General features: G+C 43.8%; 1 protein-coding gene across 1 annotated transcript in view; it reads right to left on the minus strand.

The window, feature by feature from the left end:
- The window catches only part of CCDC90B (coiled-coil domain containing 90B), a 66,016-nt gene extending 42,513 nt beyond the window's left edge, over positions 1-23,503 (minus strand). The window contains exons 1-3 of the mRNA XM_069203946.1: positions 23,268-23,503; positions 11,499-11,618; positions 8,573-8,676 (exon numbers count right to left, since the gene is read on the minus strand). Coding sequence (XP_069060047.1) covers positions 8,573-8,676; positions 11,499-11,618; positions 23,268-23,361 — 318 coding nt within the window. The 5' untranslated portion in view covers positions 23,362-23,503. The remainder of the gene's footprint in view (positions 1-8,572; positions 8,677-11,498; positions 11,619-23,267) is intronic.
- Positions 23,504-24,452: the final 949 nt, after the last annotated feature.

The following is a 24,452-nucleotide window of genomic DNA, read 5'->3' on the forward strand; positions in this document are numbered from 1 at the left end:
GGAAGAAGTTCTAATTCTGCCATTGTCAGGAGTAAATGTCCAACCTTTCTTATTATGGGAAAATATTAGAGAGAAGCCCCAGTATGCAGATCTGCAGAAAGGTGGAAAAATAAGGAAATTGCTACAGTAGGGATTGAAACTGCAAGTATTCAAGCCCTACTATGGTAGTAGCCCTGGCATAATCAGAGAGGCTATTATCAGAGCTCTTACATAATGAGATTGCTGCCATAATTTGGCGCCACACTACATGGCACCAAAGGGACAAGTAGATCTTTTTACAGGACAAGTAGATTTGAGAAGCAACCTGTCCCGTGGACAAGTAGATATTTTAATAAATTCCACGCCCCTGGTAACAAATAATCCAATTAGTATAAGTCGAGATATTAATTATTTATTTTTAGAATAAAAAGAGTTCTAGTGCCTAGAAGTGAATAGGGTTTTAGGGGTTACTTAAGGTCGTGGAGAACTGGGGCAAAGCCAGTAGCTCATACCGACCAAGATGGAGCGCAGGGCAGGTACAGGAGCCACACAGGCCCAGAGAACACAGTACGCGATCCTGGTTGCAAACAGGAGATGCGTTAATTTTCCTCAGGCAGTGCTAGTGATGTGTCGGTTCCGAAGGCGAATCGACAGTGCTGCGATATATCGGTTCCAAAGCCAATGTGATTCTCAATAAAGTGAAGGGATCCGTCGATCTTCCTTCAGGAGTGGCGGTTATGTGGTGGTTCTGATGCAATGTTGATACATTGCCTCTAAAGCCAATGTGCCAGGTTTCTCTAAACAGAGAAGGGATGTGCCGATCTTCCTTCAGCAGTGGCGGCGATGTGGTGGTTTCGATGTGGCGATGATGCAGTAGCGAAGTGCTGGTTCCGAATGCAATGCGCCAGTTCTACTCCTGGAACATCGGCGATGCGTCAGTTCTACCTCTCGCAGTAAGTGATGTGTTGCGTCTCCCTGGAGAAAGTATCTGCGTCCACTTCCAGTGAGCCAGGCACAGGAGCAGGGGTAGAGACTTTGATATCCCGGAGTCTCATGCAACAGGAGGCAAGCCAGCAAGCACCTGAAAATCACTTTGGGGTAAAAGGCAAAGTCCGGCTCTCCCTCAACAAGGTCAGAGAGCAGTAGGACAGCACAGCAGAAAAGAAGTCCTTCCAGGGCAGCAGTCCAGTAGAGTAATGGTCCTTGGTAAAGCACAGCAGTTCTCTTGGCACAGTCCAGTTGTACGCCCAGAAGTGTCTGATTTGGTGGGGGTTGGAGACAGTGGACTTAAACCCAAATAATCCTTTGAAGTGGCTGTGACTTCAAAGAAGGGTCTTTGAAGTGCACACGTATCTTTTCTTCCTCAGCCCTGGCTCCTGACTATCAGTAGGAGTAATCAGCCCTTTGTGTGGGGAAAGGCGCTGCCTATTCAGGTGTAAGTGTCAACCCCCCCGCCCTTCCTGCCCAGGAAGTGCCATCAGAATGAAGATGAATGCAGATGAGTACTCAGACAGACCTAACCTTCCTGTGTTTGTGGCTGTATAGAGGTAACGCACAAAGTGTAGCTATCACCCACCCAGACATGTATGCAGGGAAGCTGGAAGCACACAGAGCTATAAGAGCAGAGAAATGCACACTTTCTAAAAGTGGCATTTCTAAAACAGTAACGTTAAATCCAACGTTAGCATTACCATTCCAAGGAATGAAACATGACACAGCTCCTCCTCAATTAGGAATTACATCTTAAAAGTGTATTAATGAATTCCCAGTGTTAACCTATGAGAGGGGTGGGCCTCACAGTAGTGAAAAACGACTTTGGAGTAGTCGTTTTTCAATACCAGGACATGTAAAACTTAAAAGTACATGTCCTACCTTTTAGTTATGTAGCACCTTGGCACACCTTAGGGGTGACATATGTAATAGAAGGGGAGTTTCGGGCTTGGCAAGGGGTTTTCAATTCCAAGATGAAGCGGCAGTTAAGCTGCACCCACAGGCTCTGCAATGGCAGGCCTGAGACATGTTTAAAGGGCTACTTAAGAGAGTGGTACAATCAGTGCTGCAGGCCCACAAGTAGCATTTAATTTACAGGCCCTGCGTATACCACTTTACAAAGGACTTACAAGTAAATTAAATGAGCCAACTGTGTATACATCAATGTTACCTTGTTTGAGAAGAGCAGGCACTTTAGTACTGGTCAGCAGTGGTAAAGTGCTCAGAGTCCTAAGGCCAACAAAAAGATTCAGCAAGATGTGAGGCAAGCAAGCAAAACGTTTGGGGGAATAATACCCTAAGGCCGACAGGCCTAACAAGGAGGGGAAAACATTTGAGTTGTGCCACTTTCTACTCCCTTCTCCCAGGGTGGGGGGTAGTGGTGGAGGCGCAGCCTTACTGTGATACACCTGCAAGGTTGTGGGTAAAGAATGAGCATTTTTGCTCCTGCCTGGAACTGGGTGGTGCTGGCTGGATGGGGAGCCAGCAGTGGACACTCGGATTTTGGCACTCCCCACATGGCCCCGATGCCCTACTGCAACCAGGTGCCCAAATGGGCACAGGCACCAGAGATCGAAAAAGAGTGTGTGCAAGGCTAGAAAGTAATAAATGCAGCACAGAGCCGCCTCAGAAAAGGAAAAGCTGCAAGCCCACATCTTTAAAAAAAGAAAAGTAGAAAGCAGGTGCCCAGGGTGTAACTGGGACAGCAGGACGCGTATAAAATCAAGGCACTTTGCACAATACCTTCCAACATGGGTACTTTTTTTAGCACTGCACCAGACAGCAATCCTGAAATGGTATTGTGTATATTGTGTCAGTGTTGTGGGGATCTAAGATGGTTGACACAATGCTTCTAAATGTGGCAGATATCTCAGAATAGTAAAACAATGGACACTGCCATTCCACGTTGGCTGCCCGGTTTAGAAGCAATGGCTGTTCAACGCGGCTCACTGTAGAGCAAATAACCGGCAAGTGACCCAGCAGCACTGTCTCTGAAGCTGAAGGATGCCCAGAAAAGAAAAAACATTAAATAAGAATGTAGGAAGAAAGAATAAAGATACCTACAAAAGGAAAAAAATGGAAAACGATGGGGCTGTCTGAAAAAACCATGGCCATGCAGCACATTCATTTTCTTAGATGAATGAGCAATGTGATCATGCAAAATAGCATCACTCAGAGTGCCTTAGAGCCAATGGCTGAAGCGGGCTCGGAAACGGCCCCATACTGTTTCCAGTCACAGGAAGGAGCAAAACGTGCATAACACTCCAACAACCCATGGCAGGATAGGGCTGATCTGAGGGTCCTGCATGTACGATTGTGTATAACTGTCTTCATATGAATTATAAATATGAGCACATCTGTTCCTCTTAACAGGGTATAAAGCAGGGATAATCAGAGCGCAAATTATATATTCCCTAGAGTTTGTCAAATGCAGAAACCAAAGGCAACACACTGAGATATTCTGTGAGATTCCGTGCAACAATATACTGTCGAGAAGCTTTCACATGGTCCATTAACAACCCATTGGACCCGACATATGCTTTAAATAACAAATAAATATAATGGGCCTGATTCCCCAAGGTAAACTTACACTTTTGTGTAAATTCATTATTTTTTTGCTATATCTTTTAAATTGGGCTTCAATCGATCACCAACTAAGGCCTGCTACATCAAGCATTCCCTTTCCCACAAGGCACTGCCAGGCACACAATAACACATTTATAAATATGCACAACATTACAGTTAGCAAAATACTATACACCCCTTCTTACAAGATCCTAACAAGAATACTCACAGTGCAACTCCTTCTACCCACCACAGTAAAATCCACTGGCTTTAGGCCTACCGATTTCAGCATATCCTTTAGCAGCAGGTCAAGCCACCTTTGACATAACATTTCTTAGTAAACAGATGAGACATATGATATCTGACAAAACATTTTTCAATGAACCAATCATGCTAGTATTTATTATCATTGGTTTGTCAGAATAACCTGTTCAGGGCTACTGTATTAAGCATAACTCTTTCCACAAGCAACTATGAGGCATACAAATAAGGAACAATTGCAGTTGGAAACACAATATAAACCCTGTCTAAGAACAGTAACAATAACTATCAATGTGAAAATTATAATTAGCAAAACAATGTACAACCCCTCCTCAGAGGGCCTAACAAGGATTCTCACGGTTAAATCTTCTACCCCAAGGTCTTCCAGATGGGGTATCCAACACCAAACCCACTGAAAATCCATGCAACTATATGCCAGCCTACAGGTTTTCACACTGTATAATACCAATCCTCCATTAAAGGCCCATTGGCTTAGTTGTAATTTTTTCACAATAAATAAATCAAGCATACTGCCTTTGGTATACTTTGTTATAATAAACAGATCAAACTTACGGAATCTGACATAACATTTCACAATGAATCAATCTAGTCTAAAAACTTTGGTACTGGCTTGTCAGCATCACCAGATGGGGCCTACTGTATTGAGCACAGGGTTTCCAACACCTGGCAAACAGTTATGAAATTGCAATTGTGTCCAAAATTACAGTTAGCAATACGCTATGCAACCCTACCTAGGAGGGTATAAAAAGGGTCATCATAGGGAAAATCTTCTACCTCATGGTTTGTCACATGGGTCAAAGCAATACCAAAACCCTTGTCTACTATAGTTATCTGTGAGATTTAATGAAACAAAATATCTAAACTTTAGGTGTTTAACCAGTGCAATAATAATCCACCCTTAAATGCCTATTGGCTTTAATATGTGCTTTGAAAATACAGACGCCACACCTACTTCTTTTCCCAGAATTATTCATAATAAACAGATCAAATTTATCAATTTGTTATCATAACCAAATTAACCAGGTTGTATTCAGGAGATGTTTTTCCACCAGGCAGAAAGTGCAACAACAGCACTCTTTTTGGAAAGAAGCGCACAAACTCTCCTCAATCAAGTGCTGTACACATCGTAAGCAACATGTATGAGGAGCCAAAGCCCCTCCCTTCAAAGCACTTCTTAAAGTTATTTTTCGGTTGATAACATAAGGTCTGGCTACAGATGCCCTGTCAATCCAGAGCTAAAAAAAAGACACACCAATAGTGAATAAGTATCAGTGATTAGCTACCAGTGCTTAATTTGTGTTTGTTGTTCCCGGTGCTGAGCACCGGCACTTATTTGTGAGGGCTGGTGCTTATTCTTCTCCCCCAAGCATTTGCTACGAGCAAAAGACATATGGGAAAGAGGGAGTAAGAGAAAAATGAAAAAGCGTCACAATGGGAGAAAGCAGAAAGCTGCAAAAGTGATCTGAAGGGGCAGGGAGTGGCTTTAAATGGATTGAAGTGGCCCGTGATGGCTTCAGGATTACACTACCTCAATATTCTGTGATCCCACATTTAATTGCATCAGACGCATGTTTAAGAGGAGAGCTTTGAGCACTGGCACCTTGTTATCATCAAATTAAGCACTGATATTTAAGCTGCAACTCTTTCCTCTTGGATTATATTTTATCCCTCACACTGCCCTAGTGGGTAAAGGTGCCCTTGTGGGGGGTTCTCTGCGATCACATGCATGGCTCTGAAAATGTCGCTTATTATTATTATGGAGGACCCCCGTGTCGTGGACAGGCCTAATTTTTGTCACAGAGGTCCAGCAGGGTGCTGATAATGTTAGTGCCTTTAGCTGTGAAGCAATACCAGAAGAAAATTACCTGTCCTTCGTTGTGTGCACTCACCTGGAACTCAGGCATGTAACTGCAGTATTGGGTAATCAACAGAAGTTACTGTCCTAGCTGCAGACAATAATGTTGAATTCAGCACTGCTTTAGTTTTGCCTGGGGATAATTGGTTTTTTTTCTTACGAAATGCTTGGCAGAACTGTTATTCTCTAGTGAAGTGGTCTTCAAACTGGGGGCCTCAAGTGATCACAGGGGTGAGGGGGGTGCAAGGCTCTGGCCAAAAGAAACATTACACAGATAACAGTGTTTTGTTTTAAGCAGAAATATGTTATTGCATTTTAAAAAAGGTAACAGTACTTCACTGCAATGCTTAAATATGTCCAGACATATTTAAACATTACCATCTTTATAAAATATTTGTGAAAAATTCTGAGGGGAGGCCCAATGATATTTATTTTTCAAATGGGGGGTGGTATGAAAAAGTTTGGAGACCACTACTTTATGGCCTTAGATTTTGTCAGAAGGTTTAAGTACTATCATTATTCAAATGCATGATTTTACTTGATATCAACTAAGCCTTTCAATCGGAAATACTGGATAAAGGGATTAAAATGATGTGCTATGATAGGACATGAGAAGTAATTAAACTATGTTTACCAATGTTCAATGTCAGCTGCCGAAAACTGCCTTCCTCAAAAGTATGGGCATAATGATGAAGCAGGGCAATTAACAACTGTTAACACCTGACAGGAAGTGGGCAATGCCATCTTGTCTCCCAGTCTCATTCAACAATTACACAAGCAGTCCAACTGGCCACGTCAGATCTAAGTCCCTGCTTCACACTCTCACTAAACCTAGAATGCCGGCATATAGAAGTGAGTGACAAAATTGTGACTGTCCGCCTCAACTCCAGCAGTCCACCTGTGGTGCTTATATTACTGTAGATATGATTTACATATACAGGATAATAAACAGTTGAGTCTAAAATCAAGAGTGAAAGATGATTCGGGGTATTTTTTTGACAAAATAATACAGGACAGAGGTGAGTGACGTGTTCACCTTGCAATGCCTACATCAGAACAGAGACAGTTTGCCAGAACATGCGCAACGGATTACAGTTTAATTTATTTAAGATTTGGATGTCTAACGAGGTTCACGGACAAGTTACACAATTTCCTATAGGACATAAAAACCATACAAATCACATACCCGAATAACAAAGCATGTCATTTCCTAGCAGAGCGAGAGTAACAAATTACCATCATTGGAGTAAAAACTTGGAAGCTGCTAGTTCCAAAAGTGCCATACAAAAGTGCAAAAAATGTGCAGAATCGAGATACCAATATTTAATAAGAACAATTTCAAATAATAAAAAAAAGGAATTGTCCCCTGGAGTTCTTAGTCAATACCTTGGAATCTCTATACTTTACTATTCTATGAATAGTCTCCCTCAACCCACCAAACCACAGGACTCAACTTGTACAAATCATAGCCGCATTTTTCCTGTAATAAAAGATTTAAGAAATTATAAAATATTTCAGAAGACATATACAAATGTAATACATTTCATATAGAAAAATTTCATTTACTGGCTCAATTACCAAAATGTGAATGAATTGAGACATTCTAAAATAACTTTAGAAAACCTTTACAAAATGTGTACATTCCATATAACAACATTTCATTTACTGGCGTTAGAAAATCAAGTACAGTTAACATGATCTATTTAAATCTATGAAATCGAAATACTGATTTACTGAAACTGGAAATGGTATAATTGAGCCTCACTGAATTGCTGCGTCAAGCGTTAAAAAAGCATAACGCTCTTAACTGCCTCCCCCAATCACAGGTCCAAGCTGACTGAGTATGACATAACCTATAGCCCACTGTGCATTATGAAACTATAACTGAGATATAGTCTCGAGCTAATTACAAGGGGGAGGGCCTTTAATGACCCTCATAGCAGTAAGTAGAAGGCGACAGAACATTCCATCCAATAAGGGTAGCATGTTCTAAATTAATCAGGGAGAAACAGAATATTGGAGCAGAAGGTGTATACCAGGCAGTTTAGGCCTCTACCACTATACTGTCTTCAATGGAGCTCCTATCACCCAATGATCTTAAGGGCTGTCAATTACTAAGCCCTGCAATTATGGATAATGGAGGGGGGATAACTAATAACTGTTCATACCCTGCAGGTAAGGACAATTAAGCTAGCAGCAACCCTGACTACAAAAGGTGAGAGGAGCAAGAGCAGGAGCTGCACCTCAATGGGAGCAGGAGAGTACAACAACCTGTGGCCACAGGTGAAAGGTCATCCTCTCACCAAACTGTGTAGCCCCAGCGCTCTCTAAGGGTGCTCAGGTCCCAGAACTCGCTCTTCCTTTGTGTTGGCTTCTTCCATTGCTCATTAACGGGGAACAGGGGCCCAAACAGTAACAGAATAGTCAAACAAATATTACATTTGTTTTTATTGCTTAGTAGTTCTCCGCAGCATTCTGGATTACACTGCCTCTCTGCACAGTAAGGGGTGTTGCTGCCAAGAAGCGAGGGTGGCTTCTGCGACCAGCGCAACCAGCGAGAGCTGAAGTTTGCCTCTGAGAACAGAGAAGCCTTTTGCCCCTTGCACCCACAATGTGCTAGATTCACCTGCTCGGTTCATTAAAGTCTAAAGTGAACCAAGGCAAACTGGGACAAAGGCATGTGGAAGTTGGGGTGCAAGACAACACCGGGACAATGCGAACAGGAGGGACAAAGAGCTAACAGCCACAGAATGGATCCAGACGGGTCTAAAGCTGTAGTTATTGCCTGGTAAAGAAACATTCTGATTGGCTGTCTGAATCCCAACCGTCATTTCTGCTTGCTCATGAGATATATTTTCTTGAGGGAAATGTTTTAAAAACGTACGATGGATACATATTTACCTGTTGTCCTTTGGTCACCATATCCCTGTAGACTGTGTCCATACTGGAGTTCGTCAAATTAGCCAGCACTGATACGATGGTCTCTGCTTGCACTTTATCGAAGCCTAAGGATAAGGGAAAACCATGGCTATCAATTCCAGATATGTAAAGGACAACTCCCACAGACACAGTGCCTGCCATATGTCCTTATCCTTCCATTACCATTCTCTCCGTCTAGTTTCATGTCAAATACTCTTTTTTTAAATAGGAGAATCATCTATTTGTAAAGAAAACGTTCATATCAGAGGCATTCTGGGAAAATGCATCATGCTCATAGTCATCACTGTGGACGCACACTATGAGGGTCATTCTGACCCTGGCGGCCGGTGGCCGCCAGGGCCACCGACCACGGGAGCACCACCAACAGGCTGGCGGTGCTCCAACGAGCATTCTGACCGCGGCGGTTCAGCCGCGGTCAGAAGCGGAAAGTCAGCGGTCTCCCGCTGACTTTCCGCTGCTCGTGTGAATCCTCCATGGCTGCGGAGCGCGCTCCGCAGCCATGAGGATTCTGACCCCCCCTACCGCCATCCTGTTCATGGCGGGAAAGCCGCCATGAACAGGATGGCGGTAGGGGGGGTCGCGGGGCCCCTGGGGGCCCCTGCCGTGCCCATGCCAATGGCATGGGCACGGCAGGGGCCCCCGTAAGAGGGCCCCGCAAAGTATTTCAGTGTCTGCCTTGCAGACACTGAAATACGCGACGGGTGCCACTGCACCCGTCGCACCTTCCTACTCCGCCGGCTCGATTACGAGCCGGCATCCTCGTGGGAAGGTCGTTTTCCCCTGGGCTGGCGGGCGGCTTTTCAGCAACCGCCCGCCAGCCCAGGGGAAAACTTGTAATACCCGCCGCGGTCTTTTGACCGCGGCGCGGTATTTTGGAGGGCGGCATCCTGGCGGGCGGGCTCCGCCGCCCGCCAGGGTCATAATGAGGCCCTATGTCTGTAGATGCAGTCTGCTAAAAGGGTTGTTTATCTTTCTGTAATCCTAAATATTTGTTTGAGAAAGTCTTCGGAGTGCTTTTATATCCCTTTAGTAAACTTCACAAAGTGATGTATCCGTACAGGCACACATCCAACCCATATCCATTAATAGTCCATCATATTTCATAGAGTATATCCACTTTTATTGTGTAATGTTCATTCCTTCATAGTACGTTTTTCAATGTGGTTACAATTGTAACTTTTCAGCCTCAAAGCCAAGCCAACACGTGTTTCGTCAGGGAAATCTCCCAAAAGACTTCATCAGGGCAGTTATTACTCAATTCAATGATTTTTTATGTTTTTACCATTTTTCTTGTTCTTCATATGTTGGTAGCCATGGTTGCCATGTAACTATTATTTACTGTTTTTCTGTTTATTCAATTTCAGTCCATAAATCTATTCTCTAATGCGAGTATGCTCATCTCAAGAGATGGTCAGAACATATTAAATAATCGAATTGAGTAATAACAGCCCTGATGAAGTCTTTTGGGAGATTTCCCTGATGAAACACGTGTTGGCTTGGCTTGGATGCTGAAAAGTTACAATTGGAACCACATTGAAAAACTTACTATGAAGGAATGAACATTACACAATAAAAGTGGATATACTCTGTGAAATATGATGGACTAGTAATGGATATGGGTTGAATGTTTGCCTGAACGTATAGATTGCAGGGTTTTGGGGGATGTTTACCCTGGTCAGTGCACCGTCTGAGGCATTATAGAAACTAATTTGGGGCAGGAAGAGCCAATATACTCCGGCAAAACTTCCCAAATATTAATTTACCTTCACAAAGTGTTTTAGTGTACCACAGAAGCTAGTAAAAATATTGCTGGAAAATGGGCCGATGGCTTAATGTAAATTTCCATGCTAGCAAACATGCACAATGTTTTACAGAGCATTCCAAAATGCAGAATCTAGGTAAGCGGTGGTCTAAGGCACAGGAAAGAACATGGTGTTCTTCAGATGAAAGCAGGAAAAATATCTCTTTCACTCCTGCAATATTTCAACTTTATGCAACTGCTCCGAACTTTGAAACACAATTACAGCTAACATACCAAAGCGTCAAATAATGAAGCTTTAAGCAAAAATGTTTTTCACTCTTAAGGCCTAACGAACACCTCCAAGCTACCCCAAACTTCAAATACCAGAAATCTAGAGTATTAAATTCAACACTAAAATGGGAGTAAGACAGGAAAAGGACACAGTTTCACATATATACTTTAGCTTCTAATTCTTGATCTAATATCCAGATCAAATATAGAAATGACTAAGGACCATGTTAAGCATTTTTTAGGAATACACTCTCTCCAACAGTAGTATCTATACTTGAGCTAATTATCTGGCTATGTATTGAATATATGTGTCTATCTAGACGGTTCCCCTCACAGGACAAACAGATGTTGGTGTTTTTTGAATAACAGTGCTGATTATTGGAGCAGTCAGGGGCAAACGTTACATTTCTCAGAGCAACCCCACATACATTTTGGCCACCTTGAAAGTAAAAGAAGATCACAGGATTTGCTTTGCAAGGTCTTCTACTGAATTACTGACAGTGAACCACCAACAGGAAAATAAGACATCACAAAAAGTGAAATGTAATCAAACCGTTTCGCAGTACAATAAGAATAAATCTAATAGTTTAAGGTGCACTATGTAAACTATTTAGGACTGTGTATTTAGAGTTACAGATTTTAAATGGGGGAAAGCATATTTTATAGCTGGCATAATAGTGCTATAGTGTATTCCCCAACCTCTTTTGGCTTTCTGTCTATCTTACTTTTAATGAATTTGAACATGGTGTGTCCCTTGGTATAAAGTAGGGCGCTGATTTAGAATTAAACAATCTCCTAAAATATATGTTATGCTGCTATGCGTGGGACTGTTACCTACCAATTACCACTACTTACCATTAGATTCCAGGTCCTGAACCAAGGCGTGAGTATCAAATGTCACCTTCCTCTGTTCCAAAGGAGTTATTTCCACTCTCCTCATTTCATAAGTTGCAACAACTGCTGAGGTCAAAATACCTGAGAAGGTTTAAATTCACAGGGGTCAAAGGTATCAGTACGGTCCTTTTACAAGTTTCTAGTCTTGACATTTTGATGAAGAGGTCATAAGAAGGTCCATGAAATGAACAAACATACAATCGGTACAGCAAATGCAATGAAATGAGAGATTTACATATCTAAAGAACCTGTTGCTATTAATATAAAAATAACAGCTTAATTAACAGTTCTTACATTGCCTCATTGCGTGATACACCTAAGAAACCAATGACAAACACACAATCAAACGTACCATAACTTGTACTTATTTTACACAAATACTTTTACGATTATTTTTTTACCAATCTGTTGTCTTTCCTAGGATGTCAACATTACAAACCCTTTGTCCGTGTCACAGTTTATAAGTCAAATAAATTAGTTGCGGTGTTTTAAGCATCCAATACTGCACAAAGCAATGTCTTACTGCTCACAGAGAAAATGACTGCTCTGTGGGCCCCACGAGAAACAAGTCACATAACCGTGAAAGCAAGTCATTGTAAAGATAAATTGTATACTACAGATTCAAGGACACTTTTCCATTACTGACTTAGACATAACAATAAGCATTTACAAGACATAGATTGGAATGTATCTTATGCCAGGTACAGTGTAGGATGCCACCATAAGATGTTTAGGTATGCAAAACGTGGCAGTGTACAAACTCTCATACCTAGGTACCCTGTAATGGGTTATTTGCCTCCAGGGGGAGGGATATTGGAATAACTCTATAGGCTCAGGAATTAGGGGTTAAGTATGTTATTGATATGTATTTAAGGTGGTCCTCTTTGATTCTTATGTTTCAGGTTGGCTTGTTATTGTATTCATCCGGGTTCTTTCCTCTCTTGTAGGTTTCTGGGTCGAGGTTCCAGTGCAGCCCGTCCCCTGGCAGAAGGAGGCGACCGCTCTCTCTCTTGTGGCAACAGCCCAGGTTTTTCCCCAAAACAAAAAAAGGAGAACGGGACAACAGGTAATGGTAGAGGTAAGGTAGGGGATTTAATAGGGTTAATAGGGCTGATGGGAGGAGTGGACTGTGTAGGATTGTGTTTGGGTAACTCAGTAGTGCATTTCACCTTCCCGTGAACTTTTCAGTTCCCCCCCCCCCCTTTTATCTTCATTTAGCTAAGAGAGATTTCCCTCGCAGTGAGATTAGTTGCTAGGAGTCAGCAGATTTCCCCCTCTCTGCAGCACCTCCCCTCCCTACTCCCCGTATTTCCCTCACTCGGCTTCTCTCCCCTTATCCAAGCCGGCAAGAAAACCAAGGCTAGGTACGATCGTACCTGTGATTGCCACGCCCCTCCTGGGACGTGGCTGGCCCCTTCGTGGTATACTGGTTTCTCCTCGGCGGTTGCGGGAGGCGCTCCGAGACTTTCCCTTTTCTCCCGCTTCTTTTCACTCACTTCGCGTGCTTCCTGGGATCTTCCTTGCAGCGGCGTGTCTTTCCTCTCGGTCCGTGTTTGCAGGGTTCCTTCCTGCTTCCTTGAACGTGGGTTTTCTTGTCCATTGCCTATTGCAGGGCAAAAAGAGACGCCGTCCGCGTCTGACGTCATGCGTTCGGGACTCCCAGGAGTGCCCCGGGGGTATGGTGTTACGGGCTCTGTCGGAGAGAGAGTAACCGCGGCGATAAACGCCTGGTTACACATCCCCTCCCAAGAATGGGGCTGTTCGAGTCCCAGAGGGCCCGGATACCGGGACAAATAGTCGGCCTGACCCATAAGATCACCTGGAAGGTGGCAGACTTGGAATGAAAAAGGTTGAAGCTCCATAAACCATCTTAGAATACGGACGTTGGTATCTTTGTATCTTGAGAGCCACGTAAGAGGAGCGTGGTCAGTATATAGTAAGAAAGACCGCCCTAGGAGATAATACTGCAGGCTTTCAATTGCCCACTTGATGGCCAGACACTCCCTTTCTATTATAGGATATCTTTGTTCCCCTACATCTTCCCATACAGTTTGTAATCGGGATTTTAAATTGCTGGTATATTCCAAAAGGGATTTCTCCCTGGCATCCTCCTCCTCCCATAGTTCTGCTGCCATATCTAATAATGTTCGAGGTTGCCGTCCGAACACTAATTCAAAAGGACTATGTCCCGTGGAGGCTTGCTCATGTGTCCGGATGGCATACAGTACTAATGGCAACCTTCTATCCCAGTCCTTGCCTGACTCCGAAACCGATTTTCTTAAGAGGGTTTTCAGGGTGCGATTGTATCTCTCCACCAAACCATTGGTTTGTGGACGATAAACCGCAGTCCTTATTTGTTTAATTCCCAGAAGTTGACAAATCTGAGCCATTAAATTGGACATGAACTGGGTACCTTGGTCGGTTAAAATTTCTCAGGGAAAGCCTATTCGGGAAAAGAACCCTATCATTGCATTAGCAACACTTTTGGTGTTAATACTGGTGAGTGGGATGGCCTCGGGGTACCGAGTGGCGTAATCTACTAATATATATCGATAGCCTTTTGAGGAAGGTATAAGAGGACCTATGATGTCCATCCCTATCCGTGAAAAAGGTATTTCAATAATGGGAAGAGGCTGTAAGGGGGCTTTTTTCTTTGGTCCAGGATCAATAAACTGGCATTTAGGGCATTGTTGACAGAATTTTCTGATCTGGGAAAAGACCCCAGGCCAATAGAACCTCCTTAACAGATATTCTTCCGTCTTCTCTCTCCCATAGTGACCACCCCCCGGTTGACTATGGGCCAGATGTAACACCTGTTGTCTATATGGCTCGGGAACCAGTAGTTGTTTCTTTTCCTGCCTATCAATGTTAGTGATTCGATACAACAGGTTTTTAATTATGGAAAAAGAAGGGCCCTTATCATCAGGGTTTCGAGGTCGGGCGGTCTTCCAGGCATTAAGCAGACTAGGATCTTCCCTTTGGCAAGTACGGAAGGGGGGGGGGGAAAGACCAGTGAGGGTATGAACTTGTGTAATTACCCTATTATAGTCCGTGTCCCCTTTTCCATAGAGTCTCCTTGTTTCTCATTTCTCTTTCCTAGTAGGTTTATACCGGATAGCCTGGGATTGTATTTGTATGTTAGAAAAGGGGGCACTCTTCCACCAGGAACTCGTATCCTCTTTATTCCTCGTACTATCCAAAAGTGTAGCAAAGTCATTGAAATCTGTTCGGATTATTGCTTCTTCAACCAGTCGTTCAACTACTCCCATTCTTATGGGGGTTTCTTTTCCCTCCCAAGAAAGGGTGGCCCAAGTCATGGGGTACTCTCTGGTTTCACCATGGATACAACAAATGGAGACAGTAATCCCCGGCGTAAGGGTATGGCAGTCTATTAAATCAGCCCTGATTACGGACTGGCTACATCCGGAATCGATAAGTGCCACTGTTAGTCTCTCATTGATAAATAGCTCTTTCTTATAATGGGTATCTTTTCCCCCTGTAAAGAAGACCCGTCCTCTAGTAATACCTATTTCCATAGGCTCTGGTTTCTCCGTTTTAAGGGGACAGACCCGGGCTATGTGACCCCACTCCCCACAACTATAACACTGGGGCTGCTGCAAAAACGGTCTCGCGACCCCTCGTGGTTTTCCTGGGTCTTCGACCGGTTATCTCCCCAGGGAGGAGTTTTGTCCTAGGTTCTGTCGGATTGGGGTAGGGGTTGTGCGATGGAGGGGTGTCTTAAACTCGAGGGAGGGTGGAAAGCACAGGCCAACTCTATGGTAGTATTCGTGTCGGGACTCGGATGTTGTTTGATCCAGTTGCGGGTAGTGGCGGGTAGAGCCTCTAGATATTGTTCCAAGAGAATGGCCTCAATAATATCTTCCCTATTAGTCCCTATGGGTCCTAGCCATTTGAGACCCAAATCTTTTATCCGAAAATACAATGCTCTGGGGTTCTCAGATGGTCCCCACTTGGCTTTCCTGAACCTAACCCTATAATGTTCTGTGTCGAACCCTACCCTCTCCAGGATGTTCTTTTTAATATCTTGGTAGGGCGTCGTACCTCCCGGGTTTACCACTTGAAAGGCTGCTTGGAGGGTTCCGGTTAACAAAGGGGCAATATACTGGCCCCACCTATCCTGAGGCCAGGTGGCTGAAGTGGCGACTTGCTCAAAGTTTGTAAAAAAGGCGTCCGGATCTTCGCCTTCCTGGTACCTTTGTAACACTGAGCTTGGTACGTTCGGATGTACTCGGGTGGCCGCAATGGTGTCTGTTAAGAATTTTATTGCATTCTCATGTACCAACTGATTGTTGGCCATAATAGTGGCCTGACTTTTAAGAGCGCTTTGTAGGGCTTCCCTTTCCACCTTCGCTTCTTTCTGTTGTTCCTCCCACACGATCTGAAGGTGCCTCTGCCGTTCAGCCAATTGCTGCATCATGTCCGCTATGGTGGGAGTACCTTCCATAGTCTCAGTCCGTCCTGCTGCCTACTCCAAATATCCCACTTCTGACACCACTGTAATGGGTTCTTTGCCTCCAGGGGGAGGGATATTGGAATAACTCTATAGGCTCAGGACTTAGGGGATAAGTATTTTATTGATATGTATTTAAGGTGGTCCTCTTTGATTCTTATGTTTCAGGTTGGCTTGTTATTGTATTCATCCGGGTTCTTTCCTCTCTTGTAGGTTTCTGGGTCGAGGTTCCAGTGCAGCCCGTCCCCTGGCAGAAGGAGGCGACCGCTCTCTCTCTCGTGGCGACAGCCCAGGTTTTTCCCCAAAACAAAAAAAGGAGAACGGGACAACAGGTAAGTGTAGAGGTAAGGTAGGGGATTTAATAGGGTTAATAGGGCTGGTGGGAGGAGTGGACTGTGTAGGGTTGTGTTTGGGTAACTCAGTAGTGCATTTCACCTTCCTGTGAACCTTTCAGTTTCCTTCCCCCACCCCCTTTTATCTTCCATTAGCTAAGAGAGATTTCCCTCGCAGTGAGATTAGTTGCTAGGGGTCAGCAGATTTCCCCTTCTCTGCAGCACATCCCCTCCCTACTCCCCGTATTTCCCTCACTCGGCTTCTCTCCCCTTAGCCAAGCCGGCAAGAAAACCAAGGCTAGGTACTATCGTACCTGTGATTGCCACGCCCCTCCTGGGACGTGGCTGGCCCCTTCGTGGTATACTGGTTTCTCCTCGGCGGTTGCGGGAGGCGCTCCGAGACTTTCCCTTTTCTCCGGCTTCTTTTCACTCGCTTCGCGTGCTTCCTGGTATCTTCGTTGCAGCGGCGTGTCTTTCCTCTCGGTCCGTGTTTGCAGGGTTCCTTCCTGCTTCCTTGAACGCAGGTTTTCTTGTCCATTGCCTGTTTCAGGGCAAAAAGAGACGCCGTCCGCGTCTGACGTCATCCGTTCGGGACTCCCAGGAGTGCCCCGGTGGTATGGTGTTACGGGCTCTGTCGGAGAGAGAGTAACCGCGGCGATAGACGCCCGGTTACAGTACCTTACACACATGTTTAACCACAACACGTATGTCAGGAGCAGCCTTCACATGCCAGGTAGAACAATCATATTTCAGTTTACACTGACACAGTCATGTCAGAGATAACCCGAGTACAGCTTTGGTATCAACCCGGAAGAGTGTTGTATGTCCCGAAACTGCCATCAGATGTTCAAGAAAGACAAATATTTAGGTACTGATCAAATATGCCAGGAATAACTTAGCTTTGCCTCAAGCTATTGTAAATGATCACCTGTGCCTCTGTAACCTGCACTCGATGTAACATATTCCTTGTCACAAGCAAAGCACTCTGCTCTCAATTGTGCATAGGTCAGTTATATGAATACCCTAAATGCAATAAACATGGTGAGATACTACCTTACGTCAGCCAGAAAATTACCTGCGCAGATAGAGCCAAACTGACATGTACCCCTATTATAACAAACACTATGCATCACATGTCACACCTCCAACATATAGCTCTTTCTCTCCCCACAACCTACTCTCCATCTCCACGAGCACCTGCACACTCCCACCTGCACTACATCCCCAACCCACTTCCAAGAGACATATTCAGTAATTGCGAGTCACAGGTTATCTTTTCTTTTTAAAGCTTTTATTTTTTTACGCGTAGCAATAAAAACTCCTTCATTAAAGTGTCTGTTTACAATAGGCTTCACGATTAACAGAGCTTAGATCTTTACATCTAATATAAATCCTGCAACACGATTGATGGCATAACAAAAAGACATGTAGGCCACTGTAAGGACTTGCCTCATTCGGGGTCTATAGGTGCGGGTCAGTGTTCATTGTTTGTTCAGCTATGGGGACAGGGTTAGATCTTGGGTCACATGCCTCTGTCTGATGAGTCAGACTCTGAAGAAGATAAGTACAGGCTGTCCATTTTTGATTGTTGTAAGACTAGTGGTCTGCCCGTTGGCACAGGTTATCCTCTACCCCAGCACAGCATCTTTCTGGCCTTCATTGCATTATGCCTTTTCTTGCAAGTATTTTTCAACTGCAGCTTGATGACCTATGCCTACTTCATGCATAACATTGGATCAGTGGTATATTCCTGAAAGCAGCTTCAGAAACTATCAATGTGGTTCTAGAAGAAGTTCCCAGGGAAAGCCTGAGCTAATCTATATCCAGATGATACCATGGAGGACTCAGGAAAGCATTGGAGCAGGTCCAGCAACCATAATCTTCTGGTATGGAAGAAGTAATGAGAGCTGAACTGAAGCACCTTTTTTGTTCCAATTCGTGATTCAAGGATCGGGGGACACCTCTTGTCTGCAGATGGGACACCAGTTCAGAAGATACTTACAGCCATTACCAGCCTATGTCACTGCCAGTGTCCCTCGTCCCCCCAGCATTGTAAAAATCAGTATTGGCAAGATGGACAGAACTAAAGAAATGTTCAATTCCCTGCTTCCAGCCCAAGCTGTATCCAAACCATGGCCTGAAACTTAGATCTCTGATTGCTTAAAGTGAATTCTCTTGCCAGGCGTGGCAGTTAGAACTATTGAGGATGCTCAAATGATGTGAGCCAATAGATAACATTTTGAAAACATCAGTGAAGAGGATTGTTAGAACTGGGGTTTCTGGTTGTCAGAGTAGGTAACCGGTACAAGCAGGAACCACCACTTCTAGTGGGAATAAGCTAGATACACACTTAGAATAACCTGTGCTCACCCCCGGGAAGCTTAGTGCATAGCAGGCAGGCTTATCCAAAGTGGCAATGTGTAAAGTATTTGTGCAACACGCACACACACACACACACACAGTAACACAATGAAAACACCACAAAAAGTGCTCCACAGAGGATTAGAACAATAGATAATATGTTTATGAGTAAAACAAGACCAAAATGACAAAAATCCAATACGTAGAAGCAGAGTTATGAATTTTTAAAGAATAAAGCAAACACAGTGCATAGAAGCCCATAGTGCTAAAAGATTACTTGAGGTCCCGCTGCACATGGGTAAATCCAAAGTTCAGGACGACAGCGATGGAGGCCAGGCTGGTTACAGAACCCACACAGGGTCCGCTGAGAGTACCTTGGATGGAAGAAACATTGAGGACTTGATACATGGAAAAGAGGAGGATATGCATCGCTGTAGATCGATGAGATATAGGCGATGCGTCAGTTCTGAGCTTTGCACCGTCATGGCGGCGTTGAAGATCAGGCAGTGTTAGGTGTCAAGGCGATGTGTTGTTGAAAAACTAGGTTGAAGAGAAGCGTCTGTGCCGAGCGACACAAGGTCAGAGATTGCAGCAAATTCCAGGGACAATGGATTGCACGGTCGCCAAAGTGTTGTCTGACGCTCAGGCAGCAGAAGTGATATGTTTGCATTGAGAAGGAATGTGCCATTACAGATACTCACTTCCAAGGGCCCAGGACTGGATTGGCACCACTTGGCAGAGCAGGACTCACAGCAGACAGAGTCCAGGTGCTGGTTACAGGCAGTCTTTGTTGTCCCTGAGACTGCAGGAGACCAGGGGGCAAGCCAGCTAGCCCTTTTAGTCACTCTGGGTTCAGATGAGAGGTGTCCAGTCCTTCCTCAGCAGGGCAGAGATCGGCAGGCAGCAGGGTAACCCATCAAAGCAGAGAGCAGTCCTTCTTGGAAAGCAGTCCAGCAGGGTGGCTCACCTTGTAGCACAGCAGTCTTTACTCCTAGCAGAGTTCTTCACAGGTCCAGTAGTGACCTGATTTGGTAGGGTCAGAGACCCAGTTCTTATACCCAAATGTGCCTTTGAAGTGGGGGGTGACTTCAAAGAAGGGTCACTGAGGTGCTCAGAGATCCTTTTTTCCTCAGCCAGGCTCCAGACTTTCAATAGTGGGTAATCAGCCCTTTGTGTGGAGAAAGGCACTCCACACCCTTCCTGCCCAGGAAGAGCCATCAAAATGTAGAAGAATGCAGATGAGTGCCCAGACACACCTAACCTTCCTGTGTTTGTGGCTGTCTAGCAGGAATGCACAAAGTGTAGCTGTCACCCATCCGAGCCACGTATTAGAGACAGGCTGCAGGCACACAGAGCTGTAGGAGCAGAGAAATGCCCACTTTCTAAAAGTGGCATTTCTAAAATAGTAATGTTAAACCTGACTTTACCAGTAAAGAGGATTTATCATTACCATTCTAATGATATGAAACATGGTTCAGCTATTCCTTTCTGATCAGGAATTACATCTTAAAAGTATATTAAGGAATTTCCAATACTGGCCTATGAGAGCATTAGGCCTCACAGTAGTGAAGAACCACTTTGGGAGTTTTTTCTACCAGGACATGTACACCTTAACAGTTCATGTCCTACATTTTAATTACATAGTACCCTGCCCTATGGGCCGCCTATGGCCTACCTTATGGGTGACTTATATGTAATAAAAGGGGAGTTCACGGCTTGGCAAGGGGTTTTAAATGCTAAGTCCAAGTAGCAGTGAAACTGCACACACAGACTCTGCAGTGGCAGGACTGAGACATGTTTAAAGGGCTTCTTAAGTGGGTGGCACAGGCCCACTAGTAGCATTTACTGTACAGGCCCTAGGCATTTAGTATACCACTCTACAAGTGTTTTCCAAGTAAATTAATTTAAAACGCTCAGAGTAGTAAGGCCCACAAAAAGTTACAGCAAAAATGTGGGGCAAGCTCAATATGTATGAGGAAAGACCGCACTAAGGCGGACAGGTCTAACATGTATTCATTTGATGGCGAGCACTTTTAAGGAATTTCTAATCTTAGATTTTAGCACTTAATGGAGTTGTGTATTGTAGGCTTATCTTGGAAGTAACAGGGAAGTAGCTCTAGCTCGTATCACGTATCTCCTGTGAAGCTCTGGAAGCACACCCGTCATGGCTGCATAAGTGGCAGCAGTGAGGAGACAGACCTCGTTATGTTATCGACAAGAGGACACAGAGCAGAAATCTATACTCCTGAAGCTCCCTTTCTTGGACAGAATCTCTCTGGGCAAAACACAGAGGGTATAAACAAGCACAGAATTCGAAAAAAGCCCTTTGTCTGAAGTGTTCTAGACAGCTGCTTATGAGATCCCAACACCACTGCTAGAGATCCTGCATTCTGTAAAAGGCCAGCAATACCTGGATGATTTGCAAACCAATCATTGTTGTCCCAGGCATCAGCAGAGTCCCATGAAGTATGCACCAAATACATTACATCGACTAGAAGCTCATCTTAGAAAAATCTATCTGAATTTCCCAGTGACATGGGTCATTCAAAGGATTTGTCATTCCTTACCAAAGGCTGTCCAGTTAAGAATCAGCTTTGATTGCATCTGGTTCCAGACACAATGGGTATCTTGAAGTACCATGAGTAAAGATGCACCTTAAACTCTTAGTTTGTCATGCTACTGTCTTTTTGTATCTTTACTCCAAAGATAATAATCAAGAATCCCATTTCTAACTCTGAACAAGTGGTGACTGGGAGAGAGGAGTTGATGCGCAATCTCCAGTGACACTGTTTTTAACCACAAAAGCCACTATGAAACGTTGTGTGACACAAAGGGATCATGCCACAGACAAAGTCTCTTTTCACCTCAGGAAAGCACAAAACATTTACACTGGGAGTAAATTTCAACAGTCTCGAAGGTTGTTCTAGTCAGAATAATCTCATAGACTTGCTTACTGGATTAGCCAGAGGGGCACCAAAATTCAGATCTACCCCGGATTCTTTATGTGGACAAAAAATAATATTTTGTTTTAAGCAGCTTATATCCTAGGGTTAGAAAATGTGCAAACATTGTGTGAAGTTCCAATCCAAAACACAATTGATCCCAGGTCCAATCGTCTTTCAGCAGTTTTGGGAGCCTGGGGTTTGATCGATTTGCTTCTTCCACTAGAAACAATGGTCTTTCAATAAATGTACTGCTCCACAGAGAGTGGTTCTTAGTACTGGGATTTGGAGATCCTCCCTTTACAGTGGCCACAGCGCCTTATATCACACATTTCCCTTGACTGCCAGAGTTTGCCATAAAACTGGGAAGGAGAGAATGCAGGATGTTTCCCGATGGATCCCATCTGGTCAAGTAGATTCTGGTTTTCTTTGCTATATTTCAGCTGAAATGGCTTTTCCTGACCTCAGTCATGGCTGCTCACATAACTTTTCATGACACAAACTTCCTATGCTAACAAAGAAGTAGTATTCTTATTTTTTGCTTAGCCGCTTGAGATGTAACGGAATGGCTGACTTGCTTAACTAATCTTAACATTCGTTTCTTTATGAATAGGCTTCTAAAGTGAAGCTGCGTGAGAGTGGAAATGACGAGGTGTATTTGCACATAAAACTTACATGAATGTTCGGTTTTTCAGAAACCCACTATCGATGAGAAGTTTAGTTCAATCTATTGTTTAGAATGCTCTTAGTTAAGACTTACCATAGTGTCGGAAACTGTCCCTGTCTCACGGAAATCTTGCATTTTGATTGGATGGGAGAAGAATTTTATCTGTACAATTGTTAATCTTGTGTAACGTTGAATTACGTATAAAAAGTGTCCCATGGAAAGAGTAGGAGAGAATGAAGGAGTTAGGGCTTACTCTCACTTTTGTCCTTGCCATTCACACTCGCATTCTGAGCCTGGCAGCTTTAGTGGCTAGACAGACTCTCAAACGCGTGTTCCTTTTTGCTATATTATATTTTATTCTTTGATAACTTTCTGACTCAGACTATTCACCCTTACTGATCTTTCAAGGACTGCTATATGAGAGAACTCGTCATGAGTTATTCAGCTAAATGCTCTTCCCTGACATAAGAAAATAAATCAAGGGTAAGATTTATGGGTCATGCTTTATGCTAAGTTTTGTAATTTGTACTTGCCAATAAAGAGATTTATGAGCTAATGAATAATAAAACGTTTAAACTATAACCCAAACTCTTACTCACTCCAAAATTAAATGTAACGGAGTTGAAATAATTGAAAGCTTAGATGTGCAGTTTCTTCCCTTCTCATTTATCACAAAGTTCCCCTGCCTAGGGTCCAAGCGTTGCAGAGATGATTCAATTCATAACTTCTAACTCTCCGCGCCCTCAGCAACATATGCCATGCCTCTTATAAAGGCTCCTAATTTACCGCAATGTCACTCTTTTAACCCCACCACCTATTTCATACCACTTAAACAACTTCACAGCCCTGTAAGAAATACTAACACACTCAGCCTGAGAAACTTCGTTAGCTCTGCATCGCTCTATAAGATATATCAGATCACAAATCAGAGTCTGCTCCTGCAGGAGGCCTGCTTACCTCGGTGCAGAGAAGGGGTGATCGGAATACGGCATGGTACCAACTTCATGGAGTTGTGGAAAAGACGTCTGCAAATAGGGGAAAGAGTTGTCATGGCTACCAGCCAAAGAGAAGCGAGCTGCGCCCCGTGTCAAGGTCAAACTTACAAACCCCGGCGCTGGCACACTTCAACCTCCTCTGTCTACAGGTCTCATACACACAGCCCGTCTCCCAGAAACATAGGCAGGGAATACACTGACAGTAAAGTGGCACCCACATCACATGGAATACAAAAGCAAGAAGTCCGTTCTATCACGCTCAATGTGGCCGCCATCTTTGCATGGGCGGGTTTCTTTTAACTGTCGCTGAAGGTGCCACGTTTATTGCAAATTATTGTATATTTTTCGTAAATAACTATATTAAGTGTGTGCACTTATGTTGTCTTTATATACATATATAAATATTTCCCTTTTAATCACATTTATATTTTTTTTAAGTATCGTTAAAAGGATTTATCCTTTGGTTACAATGATCGAGCTCAATGCCTATAAAATTGTGCCATTTCTAAAGTGGCAACATCGTTTGCCGTTGAATGCATGAGCGAGGATGCCCCAGCTTCTTGTCGTTCTTTTCTACACTTTCTTGAAATAATTGTATGTTTTTTGGATTGGGCCTAGGTGAGTGGTGAGTAGTGTCCTGCTCCCGCGCATGCGCATTGCGCTGCTTTTAATTGCAGTTTGGTGAATGGAAAGAGTGGACTGTGTTTTGTATGTCTAAATATTGAATTGCGGGGATGAAAAGAAAATGGAGGGAAACAGAGCAATAACAAACAGTGTGGATAGAGAAAGAATCAGACAAAGGAGCGCTCTATGAAAGCGAAAAAACTGTTCGAAAGAAATGAGCAGAAAAAATAAGCAGAAGATTTGTCCCGAACTGGATAAAGACATTTGGGTGCAGATGTAGATTTTATTACCTTTCATCAGCGCAGTAAAGGTTTTGACAGTGAATAAGATCTGTGTGTATGTGTGATACACAGGTCTTTAAGTGGGATGAAAAAAAGTGCTGGTCGGGTTCCTAAAAGGGGCGTGAGGTGGCTTGAACATGTTTTGAAATAGTATGCTTCCCACAGAATGCCACCTGACCCAACCTACATTTTGATACCTTTCTGAACTTTCTGTTCTTGCGTTCAGGTATAAACCACAAGTG

This window comes from Pleurodeles waltl, chromosome 8 (assembly GCF_031143425.1).
Source record: "Pleurodeles waltl isolate 20211129_DDA chromosome 8, aPleWal1.hap1.20221129, whole genome shotgun sequence".
NCBI lineage: Eukaryota > Metazoa > Chordata > Amphibia > Caudata > Salamandridae > Pleurodeles > Pleurodeles waltl.